Source organism: Filicampus tigris, chromosome 4 (assembly GCF_054856515.1).
Source record: "Filicampus tigris isolate MCC_2025a chromosome 4, RoL_Ftig_1.0, whole genome shotgun sequence".
Classification (NCBI taxonomy): Eukaryota; Metazoa; Chordata; class Actinopteri; order Syngnathiformes; family Syngnathidae; genus Filicampus; species Filicampus tigris.
The window spans coordinates 23,683,462-23,710,860 of NC_141220.1; the positions used below are offsets into that span (position 1 = coordinate 23,683,462).

The 27,399-nt window shown below is 40.5% G+C and overlaps 2 protein-coding genes across 5 annotated transcripts in view; both read right to left on the bottom strand.

Moving 5' to 3' along the window:
• il34 (interleukin 34) overlaps positions 1-5,475 on the bottom strand; it is a 70,314-nt gene extending 64,839 nt beyond the window's left edge. Inside the window, exon 1 of one of the 2 annotated variants that reach the window (XM_086028376.1) lies at positions 5,434-5,475. The gene's annotated coding sequence lies outside the window, so the exon portion shown is untranslated. The remainder of the gene's footprint in view (positions 1-5,433) is intronic. The other variant, XM_086028380.1, reaches the window with a different exon arrangement.
• Positions 5,476-6,903: 1,428 nt separating this feature from the next.
• The window catches only part of sf3b3 (splicing factor 3b, subunit 3), a 58,419-nt gene continuing 37,923 nt past the window's right edge, over positions 6,904-27,399 (bottom strand). For all 3 annotated transcript variants that reach the window (XM_086027457.1, XM_086027458.1, XM_086027456.1), the window contains 20 exons: positions 23,888-24,025; positions 22,967-23,070; positions 22,639-22,804; positions 21,852-21,947; positions 20,449-20,521; positions 19,824-19,975; positions 19,558-19,713; positions 18,199-18,354; positions 16,817-16,960; positions 16,185-16,307; positions 15,936-16,090; positions 15,676-15,850; positions 13,418-13,623; positions 13,142-13,298; positions 10,598-10,723; positions 10,129-10,341; positions 9,089-9,187; positions 8,332-8,475; positions 8,140-8,244; positions 6,904-7,709 (listed from right to left, as the gene is read on the bottom strand). In XM_086027457.1, the coding sequence (XP_085883583.1) occupies positions 7,569-7,709; positions 8,140-8,244; positions 8,332-8,475; positions 9,089-9,187; positions 10,129-10,341; positions 10,598-10,723; positions 13,142-13,298; positions 13,418-13,623; positions 15,676-15,850; positions 15,936-16,090; positions 16,185-16,307; positions 16,817-16,960; positions 18,199-18,354; positions 19,558-19,713; positions 19,824-19,975; positions 20,449-20,521; positions 21,852-21,947; positions 22,639-22,804; positions 22,967-23,070; positions 23,888-24,025 (2,829 nt within the window). In that variant the 3' untranslated portion in view covers positions 6,904-7,568. The remainder of the gene's footprint in view (positions 7,710-8,139; positions 8,245-8,331; positions 8,476-9,088; positions 9,188-10,128; positions 10,342-10,597; positions 10,724-13,141; positions 13,299-13,417; positions 13,624-15,675; positions 15,851-15,935; positions 16,091-16,184; positions 16,308-16,816; positions 16,961-18,198; positions 18,355-19,557; positions 19,714-19,823; positions 19,976-20,448; positions 20,522-21,851; positions 21,948-22,638; positions 22,805-22,966; positions 23,071-23,887; positions 24,026-27,399) is intronic.

The following is a 27,399-nucleotide window of genomic DNA, read 5'->3' on the forward strand; positions in this document are numbered from 1 at the left end:
ACAGAATTTTGGCTCTGGCCCTCCCATGTGGAATTTGGATGTTGTGCTGTGCTTGCGTGCGGTTTCTCCAGGTACTCTGGTTTCCTCCTACATTCCGAAAACATGCATTTTGACTTCATTGAAGACTCTGGGGTGAATAGTTTGTTCATAAAGAATGTGCCCTGAGACTGGATGGCTGGATGGATCAGTATCCTGCCCAAAGTTAGTTGGGATAGACTCCAGATCACCGCCCCCGAACCCAATGAGGATAAGCGCTACACAAGATGGATGGATCGATAAACTGCTGTGGGACCATCATTTTAAAGCGGGAATCGACCCAAACATATGTTCCCAGCAGGCCTACTAGTTGAAACACGGCATTGTGATTAATATTGCGTTTGTGCAATATGAGTAATCACGTCTCAGCTTCAGAAAACAGGTTAGCCGTGATTGGTTGTTACCAGAGCAGTTGTGATGTCATTTTCAGTCGACAGAAGTGACAAAATGGCCGCCAGCGGAGATGGCTAACACTTATTCCACAAACGCGATATTTATCAGAATGCCCTGTTTCAACCAGTGGCCTTGCATAGAACATAATCTTGACAAAAAAAAAAGGTTTGGGTTGACTTCCGCTTTAAAAGAAAAACAAAAACATGAGTACTGTACTCAGATAGCACACATTCAGGGATGTTCGTGTGTAGTTGAGTGGAGGGCGGATGTTTGCAACTAACACTACTTTCTGAATCTCTCCCCGCTAGCCCCCCACCCCTACCCCCCAACATTTAAAATAAATTCCTTTTTAACATGTTGTAACACGTTTTCCCCAAGCTGCCCTTGATTACAACATGAACAGTCATCATGCGCTTAGACTACCGCACACAGAGACAAACGTACGCTTAAAGAAAAAAAAAAAAAAGTTGGCCTGTTTAATTTGAGTAACAGTGATGATTGTGCGGCCAATTTATGACAAATTAAGAAGTAACATAGGCGATAAGTGATAATGTGGCGCGTGCGGGTCATTATTGTCGTAATTACTAACACCCACAGCCCTTTCTGATAAAAAGTTATGAGCTTTTCATTACACAATGTGTCTCAGAAGGTAAAAAAAAAAAAAATAATAAAAATAAAGTCATATCTGGGGCTCACTTATTCACTTGTGGAAAAACAACCAAATCATTTGATAATTTGAATGAAAGTACGGATGCTAAGACGGACACAGTTAGCATACACAACGGCAGTAAAACGGCAACATTTTTGCTCCCATTTTTTTTTCATGCGCAAGGCATCCATCCATCCATTTTCTATTGCTCTTGTCCTCATTAGGATTGCGGACTCATAGCTGAGCCACAAGCCAATCAGTCGCAGCTGACTTTGACTGACAAGAGGCGGGGTCGTAAATCCTGGACCGGTCGCTTCTCATATGGCAGCTGTTGACAAACTATTCCCGTTCAAATTCACATCTTTGAACAATTTATAATCTTCAATTCATCTAAAATGCATGTATTTGGAATGAGAGGCGAAATGGGGGGAGAAAAAAACAAACAAAAAAACGGAATGGTTGCAGCAAGGTCATCCGGCGCAAAAAACAAAACGGTGTCAAACAAACTGCGCGAGTGACTCAGTGTAGCGACTCGGTTTCCACATTCCAATCTCCACCACGTCGTCGGGCCGTGATGGGACAAGCGGCGATAATTGATTTATGTTATTATTCACTGCTCTTAGTTTTGGCGCCAAGATTTCATTTTGTCGTTTGTACCAGAAATTAACTGTCCTTAGCTGCTCAGTGCCACAATCACGGATGGTCTTTTTTAAAAATGTTTTTATGAATAGCTTTTGTCAAGTGTGCTTTTAGGGAAATCAATTGACAATCAGTTCACATTTCATGCTGAAGCTTGAAGGACAGAAAGCGCACATATGGCCTTTATTTGCATTCATCGCTGATATTCAGCCTCTCATACTTTGATGGCCCTCGGCTTTGTGAGACATCATTTTCCATCTCGTCCAAGATTTCTGTCTCTTGCCTAAATAAACACGTGCCCTTTTTGCTCGTTCTCTGGATGCGTCGAGCTGCAAAATAGGCGCCGCGTCCAAGGAAAACAACGGAGCTGATCTTATGCATCACTTGGCTTGGCTTCAGGTCTTCAGCATTCGTGTCGGAGCCGATGGAAATCTCCAAGATTGTACATTTCTTCCGTTTCCCGCCAGCGGGATTGCTTGGCACAAAAAAAAATGTCTTGTAGTTTTACAAGTTTTGCTACAAATAGCAAATGTAAATGATTGAAAGATCAAAATAAATACATTTAAAAAGCAATACGGTCAGAGGGTAACTGTGTACTTTTCTTGGTATTGAGCCTAAGTACAGTAAAAGTTTTGGGCTCCACCGGTGTAGCAGCTTTTACTATGTTGCTGTCTGTACATGTCCCATGCAAACAACTTCCTGAACATTATATTCTTATTGACTGTGGAAAAAAAAAATGTTAAGCGGAACTGCCGGCGAGAGAACACACAAAAACATTCGAATGAACCCTCCCGTGGCAGGGTCAAAATGTCACCAGTCAAATCTTTTGGCTTTGTAAACAACAGAATTCTGTTCCCTAAATTCTCCACTAAATTCTCCACTCTCGTGACGCTGAGCGTCGTAAAGTGCCAGACGGAGATGTGGAGGTGAGCCACGTAGCGTGCAAACACTCCAAAATATGTGTGGAGTCACTTGTAGGTATGCGCTAATCGTAGTCTGAAAAGTTTGGCAACAAAACCTGCAGCATTTTGGATTATATTAACGCCGCAGTGTTAACTCTTAGGACGTTAAAATAGTCCAAAATATTGCGTGTTTCATTGTACTATGATTAGGATATTTCTCTCCACGGGTACGTACATTTTGGTGACAATTGGTTGTGTTTTTTTTGTAAATAGTAAATAGGTAAATAGGAGAGGTAACCTTACGACGTGAATAAAAACTATCGCGACTTTCGTTTTAATACTTTCACACTATATGATTAGAACATGCCTACACATTTCCACATCCATTTTGGTGAGAATACATGATGGTTTTCACACATGACCACGTGACATCACAGAAAATGACAAACCTCGATAACAATTGGTCACCAACCTTTTTTGCGCCGGTTTCGACAAAGACATGCTTTTCGCTGACCGGCAACCATTCTCCGACGGGATTCAATATTTTATTAAACATACACATAGACTTAATCATGTCATGTTATATTTATTTTGTGTCCATATTTTTCTGTCTGTTTTTGCTATCAAGGTTTTTCACATTACTGTGGGTCTTGATGATTACCTTTTACCATTTTTAAAATTGAGGAACATTTGTTGACTGTTATTGGTGTGTCTGACCTGATTTTATAAAAGACAAGTCACCCCCCCCCCCAAAAAAAAATCTTTACAATATGTTCTATGCAGCTCCAATAGCCTAAACATGACATTCTGATTACAATGGGGTTTGTAAAATAGGAGTTAAGTAGTAAAAATCCACCCATTTTTGTCCATCCTAGAGGGCGGCCATTTTGTCACTTGCTGCCAACTGAAAATGACGTCACAGTAATAATGATCCATTAGCACCTGGTGTTACACAAGCATGCGTTTTCAGCTCCCTCGGCCATCCATGACTGTCAACCTCATTACAAACAAATGATGTCTTCTTTCAGAATATGACTGAGCACCTCTTTCATATGAAAAAAAAAAATGAGTTATCAAACTCACTGAGAGCAGCCAACGAGTTGGAGGGCAAAATGAATTACATAAAAGAATCAAAACAACCAGCAGCTTGCATCATCCAGTCACAAGACTGCATGCGACTCAAAGCCAATCGTAGCTTCTCAAATAGTCGCCTTGAAATAAGTGGGAAGACACTCCAGTGACTCCGACGATTTGTATACAAATCATTAAAATAGAAATGTTAGTGGAAGCTAAACGGGCTATTAACTTCGCTTTGAAGATCCTGTTTGACGGTCGTCCCTCTTTGCCAACACAAATAATTTGTTGGACACGATTCTTTACATGGACCAGTACTCGAAACAGAAAGGCCAAGAAGCAGAGGAGAACTGTAGCATATCCACTACACATGCTGGAAAATGTTTTTGGAGTCATTTTATTCTTCTCTGGGAAGTGGTAATATTTTGATTTGTTTCTTACTAATTAGCAGGATTACACAATGTTTTTTTATTTATTTTTTATTATATTGTCTATTTGCCTCGTCAACATTATTTGTATGGTACACTGCATTCTTTTGAGGAGTCTAACTTGGCAAACCAATCAAGAAACAAATTACAAACGGAGCAGCATGATAAACATCATTCACTCGTTCATGTAACACTTCAGGTCAGTGCAATTGAGGTCGGTTCAGTGTATGAATATAAGTATGCGTGCGATGCGGAGCACATGATTCTTTATGGCATAAAAGTAGGAAAATGTTGAAGGTTAAAAGGCTGTTGGGAATACGTGCGTGCTTTGGAGCAAATACCTTACTTGGCTTCAGGATTAAAAGAAAGTCAGTGCTAACAGGTAAAGCTCCTTAGACGGACACCCACTGTCCATTTCACTGTCCAGCAGTTCATCAGTCCAATATTTTATGGTATAGGAGAGAGTGGGGTAAGTAGTGCCAATTTTTACTTAACGCGTTGTGCATCCCCGGGAGCAATCACTTTTTGGATCTTAAATACATTGTTTGAGAAATATAGCTTTAGAAAAAAAAAAAAAAAAAAAAAAGAAAGTGGTTTTGTGGTACAACGTGCCCCTAGTGCGGGGTAAATTGTGCCATTAGTCGAAAAAAATCACTGGGGTAAATTGTGCAGTTAAGTGAAATAAAAAAGATCGTTTTAATCTCATAAACAATAACGCTATATAAAAGCAAGGCAAATTCAATACAAAAGTACTTGTTGAATGTTTATTTAATGGTTTAGCATCATCCAAGGCCAATTTGCTTCAACAAGGCCTAGCTAGCGCCACATGAACACATGGTCAGACCTAACTGCATCTGCATCTAAATAGCTTAACAGATTCGGCCCACTACTGCTTACTACGGCCTACTACTTTCCAACTCCTCAAGAGAAGTTGAAACCCTCTCTGTCTTCCTTTTGTATCTGCGTGGTATGATGGATTTTGGTCGAAAAATGGCACATAGTTTTAGGGTACAATGTACAATAAAGTAATATAGCAAATAATCATAAGTTGGGGGAAGTTGTGCCTTTGGCACAACTTGACCCAAGTCCTTTGGCATCAATTACCCCAAGCCCGCCATTTTGAAAGAAATGCATCCCCCAGCTGTTTTGCGCTAGCGTCATGCTAACTGTATAGACTCATGACATAGTTTGCTAAACCACTAAAACATGTGTGAACTGTTTTCTATAATTGTTCAAACACAGCAAATAAAAAAAACATCATTGAAATTTTACTTTGGAGAGCAAAAAAAATAAATAAATTCTTCCAGCTCACCTGTACTGTGTCACCTTTTATCTCTTCCCCACTTCCTGTTCCTTAGTTTCCATTTTCTGCATCTTGATGTAAATTCTTGTTCCTATTTCAACTGTTTTTCCACAGGGCAAATTTTGCCATCATCTAAAATTGTCTTCCCCCCCAAGCAACAAAGATAAGTTGTTTTTGTGTCGCGTGTGGACTGTACAGTTTAATAGTGGGAATTATTTTGGTTCTAGCCTTGTTGATATTTAAACAAAGACTCTTTTAACAATGTTGATTTGTTTTTTTATCCACAGTGTAGTTGAGGCCAATTGCTTACTGTTGAAAATGTAACATTGTCATGTGTTTAATTATTACGTGTCACTTTCACCAAAACAACAGTGGCATGGATGACTTGGTGATACACTGATAACCTTTAACAAGACAACACTGTCAGTTTAAAAATGATAATGATCCTAGTTTGGACTTTTAAAAGTGTTTCCAATTTTTCTTTATGCAGCCACAAATTAAAATAAGTCGGTCAATTTTAACCCTCGTAAGTCCTGATAGTGTTTTTTGCACTACAATTAACTATCAGCACTTTCCCCCAAAATTCGAGGAATAATGACATATTTGTCAGGTGCTTTGTATTATTTCTTGACCCTTGTGCGACACTCCTGTGAAAAGACTTTTGCGATGTTGCTCATTCAAAAGTTTTTTTTTAAATCAATAAATTAGGATGTATCTTATTCTGCATTATTTCATGGCGTTCGCATCCAGATACATCAGGACAGAGCATAATTTGTTTGTAGGCAGCCACGTCAAATGGGCAAAATTATTGGAACGGATATTATTAAATTATCTTCAACATTGTTAAATTAACGTGAATAACATAAAACATTTGGTGGCATAACAATTGCAATAACTAAAGAGAAGAGGCTGCAGTAAAGGCCTGGAAAAGCATTTCAAATGAAGAATGCAACAGTCTGGTGAAGTCAATGGGTCGCGGGCTTGATGAATTTATTGCAAGTAAGGGTTATGCCACCAAATATCAAATGTTATTCACTTTACCTCAATTTAATCATGTCCATTTCAATCCTTTTTCCTCACTTGAAAAGTGGCCTCACTGCAAACAAAAGGTGCTCTGTCCTGAGTTGTTTAACACAGCTAGATGTACTATTAGATAAAAGATGGACTTAACTTTTGTCTCATATTCTGATCAGAAACCCAAATGTCTTCAGTATACAAAAAAAAAAAAAAAGGAAATTGATCTTGTCGTTCCAATACTTTTGGAGGGGACTGTATGTCAGTAACACAACACTTTGTTACTTTTGTTTGTTATACTCTTCACATACATTTATTAGTTGAGCAATAACTGATTCATTCCTAACAGCTACAAGTAACACCACTGACATTTTTTACAGCAATAACTGTTTGACAAGTAAGTTTAAGCAATCCTTGGTTGGTGTTGAACATGGAAAGAAAGTGCAGAGACAACCTTTTGTCAAGTAGAAAAAAACCCCAACTTTATTTACAATACAAACTGTCGTTGCGTAGCCCATGAACGCTTGTGGTCGAGGTGGGGGAATTTACAGGGCTGACCAAGACAACTCAACTTTGTGCGCTCATCCGCCCATCTATTTTCTCTGACGTTTCATGCCACATGATGGCAAAAACATCAACCACCGCAGACAGGAAACAAATGTCATTTTTCCATTGGGTTTTCTGTCACGTTAAAACTCAAACCAAAACAGAATAAAATTCCAATTCCATCTTCTTGCTAATTCCTCCTGTTTTCGGGTCACATCGCAGACCAAAATATGTACAGTACATGAGAGAGTAGCATCTATTTTAGAACGCGAGACGGATGTGTGCCGCCGACTGAGGGAGCAAACACTTTATACGGCATTGCCAAGTAAATACAGGACACACGGATCAATCCCGTCCGTCAACTTATCTTCATGCTGTGTTCGCCGTCTGTGGTTGCCGTAAAATGCAGTTGGCTACTTTTAGTGACGGGGATTTTTGATTCATGATTGCCGTAGTCGACTCTTCTTCAGCTCATGTACAGTAAAGTTCAATGTTGTGAGAAATACATAATGCATTTTTACTAAGTTTGAGCCCCCGGGAGTTTTCATTTGAATTTGTGTATGGACTAAGCTTGAGGTCAGCATTTAGAATGCATAGCGTGTGCGGATGTCCTCCAGTTTCTTGGAGACCTCGGGTGGTGTCCTGTCCAGCTCTTCTGCCACACTTTTCTGCTTGTGTGGCTCCATGCTGTTGAACTGCTCGCACAGGTCTCCGTCGATCACGTTCTGTAATTTCGCCACACGCACACACACAAGAACGACCGCATGAGGACACGTGCAAACTAGGGTTGTCACAACCGAATCGTTTCCAAACTGAAGATCTCATCGGATCAGATCGGACGGATTTACGCCGCTCACAAAAAAGCTACGGAGCCTGGAATGCACTATAATCTTCACAGGTGAACTTGAGTTGACCGTGGTCCATTTCACGGATCAAACACCTGTTGTGAATCTTGCCTTCCAGTGCCGCGTTAGAGAACAGCACGTCGTGCAAAAAGAACCCAAACATCGGACAGTTGTGCATTTAAGAGGAGAGAAGGTCAAATTAAGTTGACCTGTAAAGGCTATAGTGTTATTTTTAGGTTAATCCTGAAAAACCCAACATCTGAAACATTTTGTGTGTAGTGTAATTTAGGTCTTATGATGATGAACTCACCTTGACAGGGAAGTAATAGGACCTAAAGCTGAGGTGGTCTCTTCCGCACAGTGGCGGGAACTCAGAGCGCATATGCATCTCTAAATGCTGGAAGAAGTCATGGTCCTGGGCAAAGAGAAGTAAGTGCTACATGATGAATAACTGGCACGCAAAACACAATGAAAAGACTGACAGATGACAGCAGGCTTTGACCTCATGTGAAGTAAAGGGGACCAAAATTCCGATGCCTCCAGACAGGGTGGTGTAGACCAGGGACTCTGACCCTCCCGGGATCAGCGTGGTTTTCTGCAGGGACAAGATGGTCTCCCCTACGTGGTAGTTGACGATCACATCAGCCTGGAAAACACACACGTAAGCGGTCGCACAAGCGTGACTCAGCCGCGTGCCGGTGACTCCGAGCCATCCGGTTGTGTGTGTGTGTGGTCGGCCGGTAAAAATGTGGTGGGTTGCAAAGGTGCGGTGAAAATTGGAGTACATAAGTATGTGTCGCTGTCTGATGAAAACTTGCACTTCCACCAAAACATCATCATGCTTGCTCACTGTAAATCGATTTAAGGGTTTTTCTTTGTCCATGTCGCAAAGATCGGACGGAAGGAAACAAGAGCACGTATCCACAGGTCCAGATGTGGATTTAAAAAAAAAAAAAAAAAAGTAAGATATTAAATATGTTCTAAATATAGTAAATTAAGGCACGCTGACCAATAAATGAGGTTGACACGGGCATACATCGTGTGACTTAATGTTAGTTATTTGATTTATTCTTCCCCCCCCTTTCTCCAAGCACTTTTTCCCCCTCAGCTTTGATTTTTTTTCTTTTTTTTCTTGCAGGCCATTTTTTTCATACATCATTTCATGGTGCATTCCTCATACACCATGGCCTTGATATGCTCCTAAAGTTTAAAATCAAGTGGGGGTTGCGCTCTACATGACACTGACTTTTCGATCTTACCTTCTGTGATGCTCCATTGAGAAGCCCTCTGTCCCATAAGGCCTTGTTGCCTGTTGGATCCTCATCCACATCATCGCTGGTGTTGGGAGGGAGACGCACCTGAAATGTAAATGGAGCATGCAAGTGGGTGAATCAAATGGGGCGGGCGGGGGATGGGGGGGGGGGGGGGGGGGATTTTTGTTGCTAATAGTATAGGCCAATACATAAATTGCATACACCAAGAGCGGTGTGCTCCTCCGCTGAGAAAAATCTCAGATTGTTGCGCAATCTATGTCAAGTATTTTGCATGCTTGTATTGTATTGGGGGCACCAGACAATGGGAGAAAGATTAGACTGGCTGGTTACGATTATGATTATTAAACTCAACGATGACAAAATTGGCATATTCGCAAATAAACGATTGTTAATATGCATTTATATCCAACGTTTGTTTACGCAAGGAAATCAATCATCGTTGAATTGCATGAAAAAGCAAACGCGTATAATCATCAGATTTAAAACCCACATATATTGTTTTTGGTACAAATCTGCTTCCTAAATCTATTTGTGTGTGTAAAAGGGTGAATGGGAGGCTTTAACTTTTTGCACTTGGCAGGTTGTCACTTTATCAAGTTGATGTGAATTCGTTTACAGGGGCCCCGTCACATCAAATATCATCAAAAAGGTTTCGTTGGTCCTCGTGAGGAGAAGTACATCCGTCTTATTTGGCAGTGTATATTGTCTATGCTTAAATGTTTTTTGAAAAAGGGCAGAGGTTCACGTTTACACTCTCCATGGCGTCTATCGCTCATCTATCCCTTTGTCTTCTCAAATGATGCATTCACTGACATCAAGTTTAGTTAATTGTAGATGTGTCTCTTACCGAGTAAAGAGAATAACTTCTCAAGTCACGGAGTTCAAGTCAAAATCAAGTCGAGTCTTTCAGTTTTATTTTTCCAAATTTTTGCCGCGCATGTCGTAAAAATGAGTGACTTAAGTCGAGTCGGGTCCAAGTCATGTGATGCGAGTGCCCCGCTTCAGCTTTACAGTCCGCTACTCACAATGGTGATGTTCCCAAACTTGTCAGCGGAGGCCATGGTGTCGTAGTCTAGCAGGCATGCCGTTGTCACCCAGCGAGGACAAGTATCGTCGGCAAAGATAATGAGCTGGTTCTCGTTACGCCTGTAGCGGACCCAGAAGAGACTCTCCTGTACATCAGAAACCACCACGCGCTGGCCGATGGTGTGGATGCCAGTCACCAGATTGGGAACATGCTAAGGAGAAAAAAAAAAAAAAAAAGAGGAAGAAGACACTCTGAAAAAATTCAACTTAAACCCATTAATGTGTTACCACATGTAAAGTAGTTGCTTCTGCGTTGTGCATAAGATGTTGAGGACTACCAATACTAGGAAAAGTGTAGCATTGCAAGGGAATGTAAAGTTTGATTTTGATCATTTGCGTCCAATGGGGTGATGATTGACGACCTTTCGCCGAACGCTGCTAAATACTGCGCGGCAGTAGGCCACTTACCTTGTTCTCACACTTGCGCAGCAATTTCTTTTTGCCCATATCATAAATTCTCAGGAGTTTTCCAACTCCCACCAATGCCCGCCCCTGGAATGGAGCGATGGCCAACGGCACGTCCTCTACTGGGGTCTGTCGGAAAGATAAGAGATTAGCATTTTCAACATGATTAGCCAGCTTCTGATAAAATATGAAAATACCCTGGTTGCCAATATCTGACAGTTTTTAAAACAAATGGCAACCCACACTGTGTCAGCTAAATATTGTGACATTTATTTTTGTACATGTGATAGAAGTTTGTAATTCAGAATCGTCTTTAGGATTAACAGAGAAACCCAAGTCAGAGAGAAGTACGCCTTTAGTAAAGCCTCTCCCGATTACCGGCTTCTTGTCTCAATATCATCATCAAGACTTGAAATGAGGCCGCCCCCCCCCTCCCAGTGAAATACCAAAACAGCATAAAGCATAGAGCTCACACAGGCACTCACTCAGCATGTCATTATGTCGATATTTTGAAGAGCATAGGAGTGAATCGCTGCAGTCAAACAATTTCTGTAACTATCCGTGAGACGTATGCAACTGTTATTAGATATTTTGTCCCACTGCTCGTTCCAGTTTTTTCAGGTTTAAAGGGTGCCTTCTCCGAATGGCATGTTTCAGCTCCTTCCATGGATTTTCAACTGGATTTAGATCAGGACTCATAGAAACACATCTGTCAACCTGTCAAATAGTCTTAGAATGTCATTGTATCCTGCACAGATTCAAGACACTGTGTCGAGCACGGTTAGGTAGCCTCGGGATATAAGCGTGCAGCCTCCATGTTTCACAGTAGTGTTCTTTTCTTGGTAGGCTCCATTTTTGTTTCCGAACATAGTTTAAGTGCCTTTGAATATCTGTTCAAAAGGAAACTGTCCCATAAGCTTTGCTGCTTGTCAACAGGTTGTGGAAAATTCCAGTCTACTATGATTTGCTTTCAACTGTGGTGTGTCTCCCCCTTGGTCATCTCCCACGAAGTCCACTTCGGGTCAAACGATGGCATACTGAGCGATCTGATACTGATGTAACTTGACCTTGAAGTTCACCTTTAATTTTTTTGGGGAGGTTGTTTGGGCTCTTCAGTTAACATTTGTATTTTCCATTGTTGATTTGTCATCCTTTTTACTCCTGTGGCCACATCCAGGGTAGCTGGCCGCAGTCCCGTGAAACTTAAACCTTGGAATAATATGTACAACTGTCGTCACTGGAAGCCAAAGTCAAGTTGCTTGGAGATGGTCTTGTATTGGCCTTGACCTTTCACATATTTTCTTTCTAATCTCCTGAAACAATGCTCTCCTTTGCTTTCTCTGGATCACTGTGCTCAACACCAAACCAGCAAAGTGACTATTATGTGAACATTCGTACACAACAACCTCTTCTCACTCCAGCACACTTGACGCATTCAGCGCCTTCATATGTTTTATGATCTTTCTACCTTATTCACACCGCATGCAATACTATTATTTTGACATTTGTTCTAGTTTGTTGTTTTTATAATTGATTAACCTTTATGCTTTGCACTTTGGTTTATCTCAAAGACAAATGTGTTTTACGTTCTCTGCATGTCTAGTACGTGCCATTGTGGTAGACCTGACAACGGTGCTTAAAATGCAACTAGACCCCCAATTCTGGGTCAAGACGATGTTGAATAAACATACATAGTGAGGGGAAAGCCCGAGAAAGCCACACAACAAAAAATGTGTCAGTCGGGGCTAAAATAAATACCACATAGGAAGTAATGCAACAATCTAATGTAGGAAGGAAGCGTCACTGTCCTGTGAAAAACACATCTCCAATTTTGGAAACTTTTTTAAATGTTCACTTTAATGCAATGTCTGTAACGCGGAAACATGTTTCATGTAAAAATAAGAAATTTGTTTTTTTTTTGTGTTTGTGTGTGTTTTTCACATGACAGCGACGAAATGTAGAAAAGCAGGGCAGTATTTCCCTTTTAGGTAAATCTAAAGGGAAATGACAACATAGAAATCAATTGTAAGAACATTTAAACCTTTGTGGTTATTTAAAGCAACTTTTGAGTTTGCCAAAGCTCATTTGTTTAAACTTTGTACGGCTCTACGTTGGAAGTGGCTAACACCACGATGCACCCAAAGAAAATATGAGGCTCAATCATATCCTAATCACCGCCATTGGTTCGTTTGTTCCATGGGAATCGCCCTAAGAGCGAGTACTGAAGCCCAAGGCAGGGACATCTGTGTGCGTGAGGTTATTTCAAACTTTTAGGTCTTTATACCATGACTTGATATCAAAGCAACGTCACAAACTTTACATTGAAAAGTTACACCAACTGGTCTCTTTGGATGATCAAAGCTCACTTGCGTTGACGAGGTGGTGTGATATGAAATAGCATCCAGAAACAGCCAAAGGTATACGCTGTATCTTTTTTTTTTTTTTTTTATATATATATATATGCGTGTTTACACAGCCTTACTGTGATTAAAAAGAGCACAACAACCCAAAAATGACACTTCTAATAGTCAGAAAACTCAAATCCACCTTATGCACGAACTCGAGCTTTTCCCCGCCACCGGTGAGGCGGTATGTGTAGATGAAGCCGCCCGCAACTGATCTAGGGTTGAGGATCATGTCTCTGGCCACACCCACCAGGACAAACCAGTCCTCCCCTGCATTGTGGAAACGACACACTGCAACACTAGGAACAAAAACAGTGCATTCATTAAAATGGGCCATGGGTATATTAAGCTCTTTCCATCCTTCTGGATTGTCAAAATAAGTCAATCTGGAGTTACGGCTGAAACACGCAACGCATACCTGAACGCAGCTTCGTTCTGCTCTAACTGCACTTGGTCCAGTGTTGCACCCTGAATTGGGTTGACCAGCCGCACCAGCGAGGCCCACTGCCTAGCACCAGCTTTTGGTGAACCGAAAATGGCCTCTGGGAGATTCTCATTGAGGAAGGCAGCTGCCATCTCAGCGGCCAGTTCTCGTTCATCCTCACCTGCAGCCTCCACCATTTCCTGCATGCACACGAGCAACAACGGACAAAATGCATCAGTTGGAAGCTGAAGACGCTGCAAGGTTATTCAATGAAATGCAAAGTTCGCTAAAAAGCCGAGCGTGAAATTGAGTCTGACTTTTAAAGATCAACTTGTTTTGAGGCTACAAAAGCAGGGTACAAGTTTAAGATCAAAGGACAGTTTTATAGTCTTATCTGCTGCTACATGTTCTTCTTAATACGTATGTTCAGTCCCATTTAAAATCTTTGTTAAATATAAAGAAGTATCTGTTCAACTAGAGACAACACCAGATAACATCAGGGAGTCTTTATCATACGCATAGTAAATGAGTTTAAAAATGCAACCATGTCCGAACATGCCTCCCATGCTTTTTCCCCTTTAAGTATCTTATACATTTTGACATGTTTAGGCAAGGCAAGGCAAGTTTATTTGTACAGCACATTTCATGCACAGGACAATTCAAAGTGCTTTACATAAAACGTCAAAAGCATTACAGAAAGAGAAATAAAACACAATGACAAAAATCACAATCGCAAAGAATAATTAGATTAAAATGATTAAAAGCAAGATAAAAAAATAGAATAAAAAATACCCTGCAGATTTCATGCATAGGCGCATGAGAACAGAAATGTTTAACCTGGATTTAAAAGTGTCTACATTTGGTGAAAATCTCCACTGGCAGTTTGTTCCACTTTTTTGCAGCATAACAGCTAAATGCTGCCTCCCCATGTTTAGTCTGGACTCTGGTCTGAACTAGCTGACCTGAGTCCTTGGATCTGAAGGCCCTGCTGGGTTTATATTCTTTGAACATATTATAGATGTATTCTGGGCCTAAACCAATCTGGGATTTGTAAACACTCAGTAGTTCTTTTCTTTGTCTCATCTTTTCTCTCTCATCCAGGTGTTTATTTGCTCCAGACACTGACACAGTAAGTCCGTCGGGCTACAGTTGTTTGGTGACACGGACACATAAAGTTGTGTATCATCTGTATAGCTGTGATAATTAATGTTTAAGTTCTGTATTGTAGTCATTTTTCTTTAGGAGTGGCTTAATGGCAGCTATCTTTAGTGACTTTGGAAAAATACCTAATGCCAGTGCAGTGAGCTATTAACCATTTGTAGGAGATCACTTTCTACTGAGGTTAAAACTTTTTTTTAAAAAGTCAGATCACGTCCAGAGTGAATGTTTAGAAGATGATGGTTTGGTGCAGAAGGAATGAGTCAATACACAAAGTAGCAGTATGGCAACTTGAACTGAACAAAACAGGGTTTGGAATTTATTTTCCTTTGTCCTGTGCTAGAACGATGGTGACCATCTCAAGAGTACACGAGTTACGTAATTTTCCAGTAACTGTTTGCAGCCAGCCATACTACTACCGTCAGTGTCACTCAGAAATACATGAAATTATTTACCAGTTGGTCTTATAAATTATGCCACAAATGACACAACTCCAACACCAAGTTCAGTAGTTAGGTAACTAAAAAGATTCTTAGTAGGCTCTAGTCCCGAGGAACAGTCTATTGGGATTGAAAAATTATTTTGTTTTTATTTGATTTGCACAGAAGCCCCATCAAAATTTGTTGCACACTTCAATAGCTGTAGTTAAGATGGAGAAAATGGATTTCTAAGAATAAGCCATCTTCCTGTTGTCTCTTCTCTTCCCCAAGGTTATCTTAGAACCAGACTTTTTATGAACAAAAATGGACTCGTCAGAGTATGATTGGCTGCTCATCAGTGGTAGCCCACTGAACAGTAAACATGTGCTGTAAACGTCTGTGGCGATGTGAGGCTACCATTATTGTTCAAAAACAGGCAGCACAAAATTTGGTTCACAGGAAGTTCCTGGAATAAAGTGGTCTATCCTGTCATGTGATCCACAACTGCACCATAACATCTATCAAAATCATGCTTCCAAAGTCATCACTTTTGCAATGTTAATCTACCTTTCCGTGATTTTAAGTGTTAGCAGATGTTTGCCATGCCCCAACGATTGGCTATAATTATTACTCCCTTTGCTCATACTCTCACCCCAAAAAATGCTCTTTTCATACCTCAGCCATCTGTTGTTTCCTTTGAGCTTTGGTTGCCTCGGTGTAGGCATTATGGTCCGTTTCAATCAAAATTAGGTTGTTGGTCTCTGGGTGTATCACAAACTTCCTGGGAGTGTACTGCAGGGGAAAAGCCACCTGGTTGAAGACAGCTCCAAGTTTCTCCAATGCCAAGATTCTGTCAAAATCAGAACAAGGAAGGTGATGATGAGCGCCGGGATGGGTAGGAATCTTTCTTCAAGCGCAGGAAGGAACATCTATACCTAAGTGTGTTGGTGGAGATGGCCACTATGCCTTCCGGACATTGCTCGGAGGCAAAGCCTGAGGCATACTCCAGGGTCTCATATGACAAAGGGGTCAAATGGAAACGAGACTGATATGAGTAGCTGAGCCAGGAGCGACTGGACATGGCAAGAACCTGATGAAGATAAGGGACAGTTTGACTTAGTATACTGTTCATACATAATTTGTAATAAATACAGTGTGTTTTTGAAACATTTTCAAAGACATACAGCGTCCTGTCCCTGCATCTTGACTCTGAAAAGTTTGACAGGTCGTGAGCCCAGGTAGCGGGTTCTGGTATCAGACAGATCGCCGGTGACTGGATCCAGGACGGTCCTCAGCAGTACACCATTCTACCACAGAGAATACACACAGACGCTGCTCAATGACAAGGGCTGAAATGTATAAATAAATGATAAATAGGCTTTCATTGAGATAACTGCAATAAATGCTACCATTAATATTGCTGTGTTGGTGCACTGAATTGGGCTATAGAAATAGCTTACAAAAGGGTTAGCTGTGATTTCTAGAGCGTTTGTATGGTGGTTTCTTCGAAGAAAAAATGTGCATCGCTCTGACCAAACAGCAAACTTCCATGTACTCTTGCAACTTTCTCTGCGCTCTTGCATATATGCTTTTTGAACATGGGACCCAAGAAGAGCTACAAAAGTAATCATACTGCATGATGGAACCATCAGATCTATTCACTGAGAGTTCTAGACTGCCACGGTAGGGTGTTTCCAATATTACAGCAGTAGGATGACCACTGTTTGAGAGTTATCCTATGATATTATTGCAATACGTCAGCAGAAATTGGTTTATTTATTGTTTTATTGCGGCTGATGTGAAAGATACGTCATACCTGAAGCCCAATGTTGAGGTAGAGGAAGCCGATGGTTCCTTTCTCTCCAAGCTCGTCCTGTTTCTCAACCCCTCCCATTTCAACAATACAAAGACTCTCTGGCTGGGCAGGGAGAGCCTGCATACTCAATGGCTGCAAACAATCCTAAAAAAGAAAAGATTCAAATCATATCACCTTGAGCCACTGGTTTCCAAATCCGAAGGCATTTAGTGTTGTCAAATTCAGATTATGAGACACATCAGCAAGTTTGGTATTGGCATGAAAGACTTAAAGCAACATGCCGTCAGCCTGATTCAATTGGCTGCAAGTCAAGTCGAGCTCTCAGTCATAATTGAAGCCTTGAGGGAGATTCGGCAACGTCGTCTGTGTAACCTTTCAGACTACCCTGAAGTCACCACTATGGCCGCTTTGGATCAAAAATATTCTTACATTATATTATATCATCAATGTGATATAGTGAGGCACTCGTAGTTTGAGCTCCAAATGTGAAAAACTACTTTCCAAATCAATTTCAATCTCATAATGTGACATCTATGTGTGTGCGTGCATTTGTGTGGGGTGTTATAATGGCTGCCTTACCAATTGAACCTTCTGCCTACCCAGGTAAAACTGTCTAGAACCGGCAGTGTGTAAAACCAAATTAATGTAGACACTAACGAAACTCTAGTAAAGTTTGAATTTAAGAGTTAAAATTGGTGAGTCAACTCATCAGAGGAAATCAACCCCAAAAAAGTATTTGCAATAATATGTTCGATGCACATTCATTGGTCTAAACCTGGCATTCTGATTAATATTGCATTTGAAGAATATGAGTTAAGATGCAAAATCCACCCGTTTTTAGCCATCTCAAGTGGCAGCCATTTTGACACTTCTGTCAACTGAAAATGACATCACAGTTGTTCAGGGCTCAGGTAACGACCAATCACGGCTTACTTGTTCTCTGAAAATGGGCCATGATTTGGTCGTGATCGGAGCCCTGAGCAACTGTGATGTCATTTTCCGTGGCAAAATGGCCGCCCAACGAGATGGTCAAAAACGGGTGGATTTTACTGCTTAACTCATATTCCACAAATACAGTATTAATCAGAATGCCATGTTTCGACTAGTGGGCCTGCATATAACATATTCTGGTAAAGACATTTTTTTGTTGACTCCGCCTTTAAAATAATGAAATTGTTCTTGTGTGTTCACTGGTAAATTGATGAAAAATCAAGTCAATTCAGTACTAAACTCTCATTTAATAAGCCTCACGAGACTTCATAAAAGTAATATGTTCTTAAACTTTTATAGTGTGTCAAACTGGTGGAAAGGGCTTTGCTGGAAAGATTAAAAGCTTCACTAGGGATCTGTAACATTGAAAAAAAATATATATATATTCATACCGAAGGATCCAGGGATATGATTCGAACAGTGTTGTCAACCAGTCCCACAGCCAGGAACCGAGAGCGCTGTTCACCAGGAGGAACATTGGCCAAACTCATGCAGACCACATCTGCGGACATCTCCTTGCGCTCGGTATACTCATTTAGCTGGCCTGACTGGAGAGATAGAAGCAAAATCCATCACAAAAATTCTACTAACCAAGTACCGGTACTCAACTCAACTGTTTATAAAGCACTTTGTTTAAAAACAAACATGAGAAATAAAACAAATTTAAGTTAAAACAATTAAAATACAAAGTAAAAAAAAAATACCTACGTAAGTAGTGCCAGTCAGCATGATTCGGAGATTAACACACAATTGATACATAATAATTTTGTTCAAATGTTATATGTCATAACCGTACTCCCTGAACTACTCAAACAAACGCAAGTGTGATTTGGACGTCTTTCATGTGAAAGTGGAACACCATTGTGAAGTTGAAAAACGACAGACGTTTTCAAATATATCTTCTACTATTATTTCCGGTACATTTGATCAATCTGCGCATGTCAAAGCAATTTGTTTCGATCAAAAGGGTGATGCATGAAAAGGCAAGTCCTAATCGGATCAATATTTTTAGTGTCAGAAAACAGTGCATCCGATTATAATTTTAATCAAAACTGATCAGATTAAAGAAATTTTGACCACGTAAATATAGTCAATGTTTGATTGCCTTATGGCAGCACTGAGGTGACAGGAAAAAAAGGCACATGGCTCATACTGTGAAGTGGGCTGGAAAACTCATTGTTGCCCTCACATGTGCATCATGAATAGAAGCTCATCAAAAAGACCAAAGCATATTCGTTTGGAGGGACACCGTCTTCAGAACAGCTATGAAGTCCTGCGATCCCAGCCAAAGATTTACAATCAAGGGCAAGACAAATAAGGCCAGAGAAACTCCTTGAGCAATAAAATACGCACATTTTTTTCTGTATTTACAACTATCTATATGCACGCACAGCATTTTTGTGCTCTTTCTGTGACGCCCTAAGATGCTGACTGAACACCCTGGCATGACCATCAACTGACAGCCAGCCGGCTTGACCGCAAACTAAAACGTGATGAACATTCCAGCAGAGGTCCGACAGGCAGGCTCCTTGTGGTGCTGACGTCAGAGGAAGCAGCAAGGTAAAACTTCTCAAGATAATGCACAGAAAGGTCCGGGTCGCTACTGGCGGTGGTTGAAGTTTTGCTGATCAGCTTGTAATGGTCAACTGCTTAACCTAAGGTACACTAAGTGCGGGTCCTGGTCCCTATCCCGCACAAACAGCGAGTGTACACTGTAAATTCAAGATCAATAGTAATAAATATTCGCTTACCGGATCCATCTCAAAGTAGACCAGCTCACCACCTGTGAGTGCGATAACTACTTGCCGCTGGTTCACAGCACAACGGACAATGGTCTTTTTGCCGGGAGTCTTCCACTCGTTCACACGCTTGTCTGCTCTAATATGGCGGATCCCATCTGGGTACACCTATACAGAGGGACCAAAAAAAAAAAAATCAGAAGCACATGAGATGGAACCGTTTAAGATAATCAAGCTTACAAAGTTCAGAGACCATTTTAACAGAAAATGGTACACACCTGAACGAGGGCATCTTCACCCAGTAGCGAGCAGGAAAGGGTTGGCGTTGTTCCCAGGAATCCAGAATCTGTCACCTCCTCAACAGTCTCACCAATGGACAGAACCAGCGTAGCATTGACGAAAGACACGATGATATATGCGTCGAATTCGTCTAAAAATTTTAAGAAAAGGAGCACTGAAGAAATATACGCAGTTGAGGAAGACTGAATACAAACATACATTTGGAGTGTTTACAATAGGCAAAACGGAAGAAAAATGCTAGATAAGAGTAGAAAATACTCGATTCAAAAAAGTGGAATTAAACAACTATTACTACAAATTATTATTATTACATAGGCCCTTGACTGCATTTACAACCGGTCCATGCGTTGATTATTTGTTTATTTTTATTCTTGTGTGCTGCTGCTGTCCGCTTTGCTGTTGTAAAACCAGATTTTTCACAGTGCTGGAATAATATGGCCCACTCCATTTCACTCTGACAAATTACAATTGGGAGAGGGACAGGACAAAGCCATACAAATATAATCTTGCTTACTATACAGAAACGCCCTAACACCGTGATGCGCGTCAATGTTGTAAATGTAGATAATGATTTGTTGGAAATGAAAGAATAATGTTTTTTACCTTCGATATGTCTACGTACTGTCCACACAGCATTGGGGTTACCAGGCAGCTCAGACACAGCCATCTCGGAAACCTGTTGGAAGTAATTAAAGAAGATATGAAATAGCGACAAGGGCAGGGCGTGAGAGTTTGAGGCGTTCATGTTATCTACCATAATCATACAAGGATATGATGAAAAGTAGTTATTCCACCGATATAATAGACAAAATACATTTCAAGAGTCCTGTCAAATTATCAAAATCCAATCAGCTTTATTCTTTTGTTTTATTGCAGCTCGAGTTTGCCAGATAAAACAAAAGACAAGCCAAGCACCCTATGGAATGAAACTGGACATGTGGGATATGTGACAGGCATGAAAACAGCGTCTTGATTCGCCCAGTCATCTGTGCGAGTTAATCTCAAACACCGGGACCATCTGATAACATTTGGGGTTTGGATGAGAAGTAGTGGACGTCAGTCAACCCTGATTAAACCCCGTCTGACTCTCACAATGGACGGCACAAGATCAAGAAGAAATTCTAAAGATCACCACACGCATCGTCATTCATATCAACGTAGTACAGATGAAGTTAGGACCCCGAAGTGGAAGTCTTTCAGGAAGTCCTCCAGAAATAACATTGCCTTATTTTTACAATAGTGATTTCTATTGCGAAATGATTGCGTTATAATGCAAAGGTTTTGCAATAAAATGCCATCTTAGGACATTGCAATTATTCTGATGTTATGAAACTGAGAAATGTTGTGGATTGGATGGACATTAAGAATGATGGAAACAAAGTAGTTACACATTGTGAAGTGTGCACACAAGGCACATTTATACAGACTAGAAACAGAGGGTCAGATATGAAGACTAAAGCACCTCTGGACATGGCGCACACAGATATAGCGGGTCCTATAGACTACCGTGTACAAAGATGGTCATAGATATGATATTATACATCATATATAGAAGAAAGAATATATCTTATACATATAAGAATATATAACGGCACCAACCAGACTCCTTACTACATGTTAACAGTCAGACAGCCAAATATTGCCAGAATGCAAAAGATTGGACAAGTGTGCTTTTCATACAAACACATTCATAAAGGAAAGTTGGACTCTACATGTAAGAGGGGCATTTTTGTTGGATATGATAAGAATAGTCCAGTTGAACGTAGTCCTAAAAGACTCTGCGAACAGCCAGTATAGATGGTATCCATTATCTCATCACTCATATCATCGCTAGTTAAAAAAGGTAAAACACAATGTCTGTGTACTGCAATGAACAAAATATTGAAAAAATAAAAGTGCTGCGCTGCTGCAGTGAAAACTAGATTAGACTGAAATCGTCATCTTTTGTTACGTCAGGAGATGTCATTCAAGAAAAAAAAAGAAGTAAATAATGTACGTGTGTTTACCTCCAGTCCATGTCTAAGAACCCTTAAAGTAGATTTGGGTCCTCGTCCACAGGCCACATAAAGCTGTGGCGTGTCTTCATTGGCCAAATCAGCAATCTATCAGGAAAAATAAATAAAAGAGTGGATACTAGGGATGCAACAATATCAAAATCTCGTGCTACTATATCTTCAAGGTATTAAGGCCATGGTATGGTATTATTACACTACTGTGAAAAAATAAATAATCTGGGGGTGAGGGAATACCACAGTGTGGAAAATTAAATGCCAGGAATGTTACCTTTAAAAAGGTCAATACAGCTTTAAAAAAAAAAGTCAAATAAACACACTGGTGATTACACGTTTATCTAAACAAAATGTGCAACGGATTTTGTCAACAATCGTAATGAATATCTCTTCACACAGAGCTGGGCATAATGCCCATGTGACAGACCGGTCCGCCTATGATGGACGCTTTTGTAGGCAATAAACGATAGCCGGGAAAGTTAAAAATAAATAAATAAATGTCGGACTAAGCCCTTTTTGGAAGACCTTTTTTCCCCCTGTCTATTTTCGCGATTTTTTTGTAAAATGCCTAGCTCTGCAAATAAATATCCCAAAATGTCTATCAAATATGTCAAAATATGTGAATAGCGCAAAGTATTTTGTAAACATAGAAACCAGAATAAACTTGGATTTCAGGCCATCTGGCAGATTAATTAATTATTCATTTCACCTGTGATTTCTTTTTGGTAAAGCTAATCCTGGCAGTATTATTCTGAAAGACACCACATTTAAAATGAACACCCACCTGACAGGACATGATGGGTGACAAGTTCTCCTGTTCATCAACCAGCACCAGATTCTTGAGAGGGCGGGGCTGGAAAAAGAAGGTGTCCCCTTCTTCCAGAGGCATTGCGGAGGAGAACTCTGGCTCCTCGTCGTCATCGCCCAAGTGGGCAATTTGGTAAAGGTAACTAGAATAAATTTAAGTACAACATTAGCCATCACAGTGAAAGAACAGAAATACACAGTTTAAACACGTGAAACATGGCTAAGAGGAAATTCTAATGTGTACTGTATTAAAAATGACACTGACATCTTTTCAAATAAACTACAAATAAGCTTAAGACACCTACTGATTTCCAAATTCTGAGGCCACAAACAGGAAGCCAGTCTTCAAGACGCACATGGCTGTTGCCACAGGGATTGTGTCGAAATACTTCAGCCTGATTTCTGTGACCTAAAAATTCACAATAGATATATTAGAATGTATCTTTCTATTACAACAGTGTCATATGTCAGTTTTTGGTGATTATGGTGGTGCCATGTGGACAAAAGCAGTAGTGTTTTGACAAAAGTCAACCACAGAGCTTTCGCTGGCCTGCAAGTTGGACACAATTACATTTCTGTTTCCAGTGTCTGTGTGAAAGATGAATAGCAATGAGGTAATGAATTTAATTTTGTTCAAACAATATTTTAGTTTTTTTGTTTGTTTTGGGGCTTCTGCCATGACACCAGTAATAGCGCGTAGACGTTCGAATCGACTTCCGTCCTTATAGCGACATGAGGAAGTGAGTATGCCGTAAAGAAATTAAGGACATTTGTATTTTTTTTGTGTGCCAGGGTTGTTTCCATCCTCCTCAAAGTTGCTTAGTGCCAGTAAAAACGATACAGACCCCCCCCCAGGGCATGGCAAAAGTCCCATTCAACTACTTGTAAGTTTCATCATCAAAAGAGTTGTGAATATTTTTTTATTAAGGTTAAATTCTTACCCAGTCCTGCTTTAACCAAATATATTGTAAATGCGGATTTATGTTAAGTGGGATTGTTTGGTGTGTTCCAATGTCTTTCTGCAATGCACATTCGCAGTAGTGGAAATACGGGTCCACTGTGATGCAAACAGAAGCATTGTGGGCAAAGTAGTGTAAGGGCTAACTCGTGTTGGCAACAGTGTCCGAAAGTTACGGCACATTTCACCAATTGTTGGAGATTAGCCGACTAGCAAAATAGTTTATGGCAGCTCACATATCATACATGGAATCCATGCATTTTCTCACCATTTCTTCATCAGTTTCCAAGGTAACCTTAAAGATGTCTCCTTGCTCGGTCTGGGCTAGGAAGAAGAACATGGACTTGGTCTTGTGGGTTGCTGAACAAACAAATATCATACCACGCTCTGGGTCATCCAGGTCATTCTAGAAGAAAGGAAAATAGAATTCATTACTCAGATTCATGTTTGAGAACATCACAATGAGGTTGGTTTACATTGCTTAAGATTTGCAATCAGTCTACACATAATCATTAACATTTGTTGACATTTTCTCACAGTATGTTAACATTGATTGTATGTCAGAGACATGTTCCACTCAAAGCTGTAATCAGTACCAATTTGAGGTTTCTGTCATATGCAATCCGATTCTTTCCAGGCGTTCACACTGGCAATTCACGAGTCATATGTCATGCCTCAGGTAATCTCTTACATATGGGCACAAAATTCAATTTGGTGCAGAGGCGCCAAGTTCAAGGTTTGAAGCTTCAGCTTGTCATTTAAGCCACCGTGATAGTAAATGTTTCAGTGTAGAAAGATCATTAACATGGCAGTGGCAAAGAGCAGGTCCATTCATGATCTATTTCCTACTCTAAAATCTCTTCCCAGGTCGTTCTGTGTGGAGCTTGCATGCTCTCCCGAGTGCCTGTATGTTTTTTCTCCAGGTACTTTGGCTTCCTCACATGTTCCAAAAACATGGATTGTGAGTGCAAATAGTCACTTGGCTACATGTGCACAGCTCACCAATGACTCTAAGGGGACAAGCGTTACAGAAGATACAGTTGCAAGAAGTAGGTGAACTAGCGATGGAATGATATCACTAATCCAGGTCAGTCTGTACTTGGTCCAAGCTGTTTGGTGTATTGGGTAGGTATTTTGTACAACTTTTTTCTGTTCCAAAATTATCTCTCTGTTTGGCTTGTCAGCTAAAACTGCATTTTTTGTGTACTGAATAATATAAATTATTTCAAGTTAACCATTATTTAATTAAACAACTCTTTAGAATGGTGAACTACTTCTTGCTCCTTGATAAATTGTATATGTTACAATAAAGTAGTATGAAATATGTATAACAAATTACAATATGCAAAAATTGAACAAAAACTACTTGTGTAACTGGTGGATTAAGTGTGGGTCAATTGGGGATGCCTGCAGACCCACACTTATTCTAAAGGCTAAAACGTCAATAGAATCCATATAACAGGCAGGGCACAATATCATTTGGCTACATGTTTTCATTAAAGTGAGCAACCTACACATCTTTGACCACAGAACATGGCTGAAAATCTTTAACATTAAAATGTTCCTACTCCACTGGTTATTGATGTTCTGTTCATCTTAAGTGGCACTGTAGGTGTGTTCAAAAGCATTCTCCATAGACAGTTGTTTGAGCCATGTTGTGTTTTCGAGCCAGTCGACTGTTGTGTGTCCAGCAACTCGTTACACTCCCCCCCCCCAAAAGTATTGGAACAGCAAGGTCAATTCCTTTGTTTTTGCTGTATATTGAAGAAATTTAGGTTTCAGATCAAAAGATTAATATGAGACAAAAGCATTTAGCATTACAATGGCATCCTCCATTGACTTTAGCATTAGCGCCAGCAATGTTTAAAAAACCAAGCATGTTTTGTATTTAATTATAGCAGCAGAATGAATTCTGAAGTCTACAAACCAATCGGGAGAAGCTTCATCATGCAACAAGATAATGACACAAAAAACACAGTGCCAACACAACAAAGTACTTCAACACGTGGAAAAATGTGAAGGTCTTAGACTGGCCAGTCAACAAACCTTATTAACCCATTAAGGACCGGAGTGCATAACCGCGTTTCTACCACTAGGGCCGGGAGCGCTGCTGCGTCTTTCTAACTTTAAAGCCGGGAGAGCGTATACGTCATTTTCTTTTTTTAACTCTCTTAGCCAATTCAATGCATCAGAACATACACGTGACGTGTCGCAAGACCGCGGAAGATGTCGTGGATTTTTTTCGAGCAGTTAGGCTAATGGAGGACGCCGTCGATCGCCGGGAGCTCTGAAATAAGTAACGGCAGTGATATATAGATGACGGGCTTGTGGACTTTGAACCAGTGGAACCAGTCGAACGTGATATGATATGGTATGTAGACAATGACGATATTGACGTCTTTGTAACAGAATAGAGGATGGTAATTACCACTCAATTAAAAAAAAAAAAAAAAAAATAGTGCTTCTCTTGCACTGCACACGTTATTTTTACATCTTCGATTGAAACGGTAAATAATAATAAACTCTGCCTGTTTGAAAACCACGTCTAATTCTTTTGGAATTATGTTTCTGTCTGCTACAGGGGGTGAGATATTAATTATTTTGTAAGTGTTGAATTTATGGGAAAACCTCAGGTTTTCTAGGGTAATTCCAAAGACAACCTTCGGTTTTGGGGAGCCTGTTGAGCCAGGCGCTTTAGGCCTTAATGGGTTAACCCAATAATAGAGCCTGCATTACACCTCCTAAAGACGAGACTAAATGAAGAATGAAACAGTCTGTTGAAGTCAATAAGTCACAGGCTTGATTGAATTATGGCAAGTAAGGGTTATGCCGCCAAAAATGTAATTTCATTTAATAATGGCTTTTCCAATACTTTTGGTCACTTGGAAAGTGGGTGGCTGCAAATAAAAGGTGCTCTGTCCTGAGTTGTGCAACACATCTAGATAATACCACGGGGGGGGGGGTGGAATTCATCTGGTCACGTTGTGAGTACATACATTTTAATGCTCCCTGCAGGCACTGTATTAGACGTGCTTAAGTCACACTCTCCCTTCAGTTTATAATTTCCGCAATGTACGTACACTAGCCGCTTTGGATTTGCGCGCAGACCGCAGATGGGCACACTGTTCCATTCATAAAACATTACAGGACGTCAGCATGTATTTCACACATTCGCAAAGGTCCACGGGACCCCATCAATAAACACATTGCACTCATGTGCACTTAAAATCCAAATAGAAAGTCCGTGAGGAAAAACAATTTTTTGAAAAAGCGCTTGTAAAATTTGATGGGAATATTTGCAGATCTCATATAAAACAATGTGTAGCAAAATGTACGCATCCTTATGTTACACACCGCCTGGGAAGGTAGGAGGCGCTGTGGCGTTGTGCAGTGCTATGCCTCTCTACCGACAGTAGAAAAAGAATAAGGAAGCGGCTTCAGAGCACTTCTTCCTGCACGTGAAATTGCAGAGCGAGAGAGGCTGAGCGTTTCCACGCCGGATGTTTCCCCCCCCAAAGCATGAGGAGAAAAGGATGAAGCCAGAGTGAGACGCGGCGGTGCATCGCTCCGACGCTCGGTCTGCAAATATGTCGCCATCGATACTGTGGCGGTATGACCCCCTGGCCCCTAGGGTTTTTGATAATGTGGCCCCCTGAATAATTTAGTTGAATGGCCCTGGTGTAGAGCCCGGTTCATATCATTTTATGTCAATTTATTGGCTTTATTTATTTATATTTTATATATGATCTATGTCAATATTCATTAACACATGTACCACAG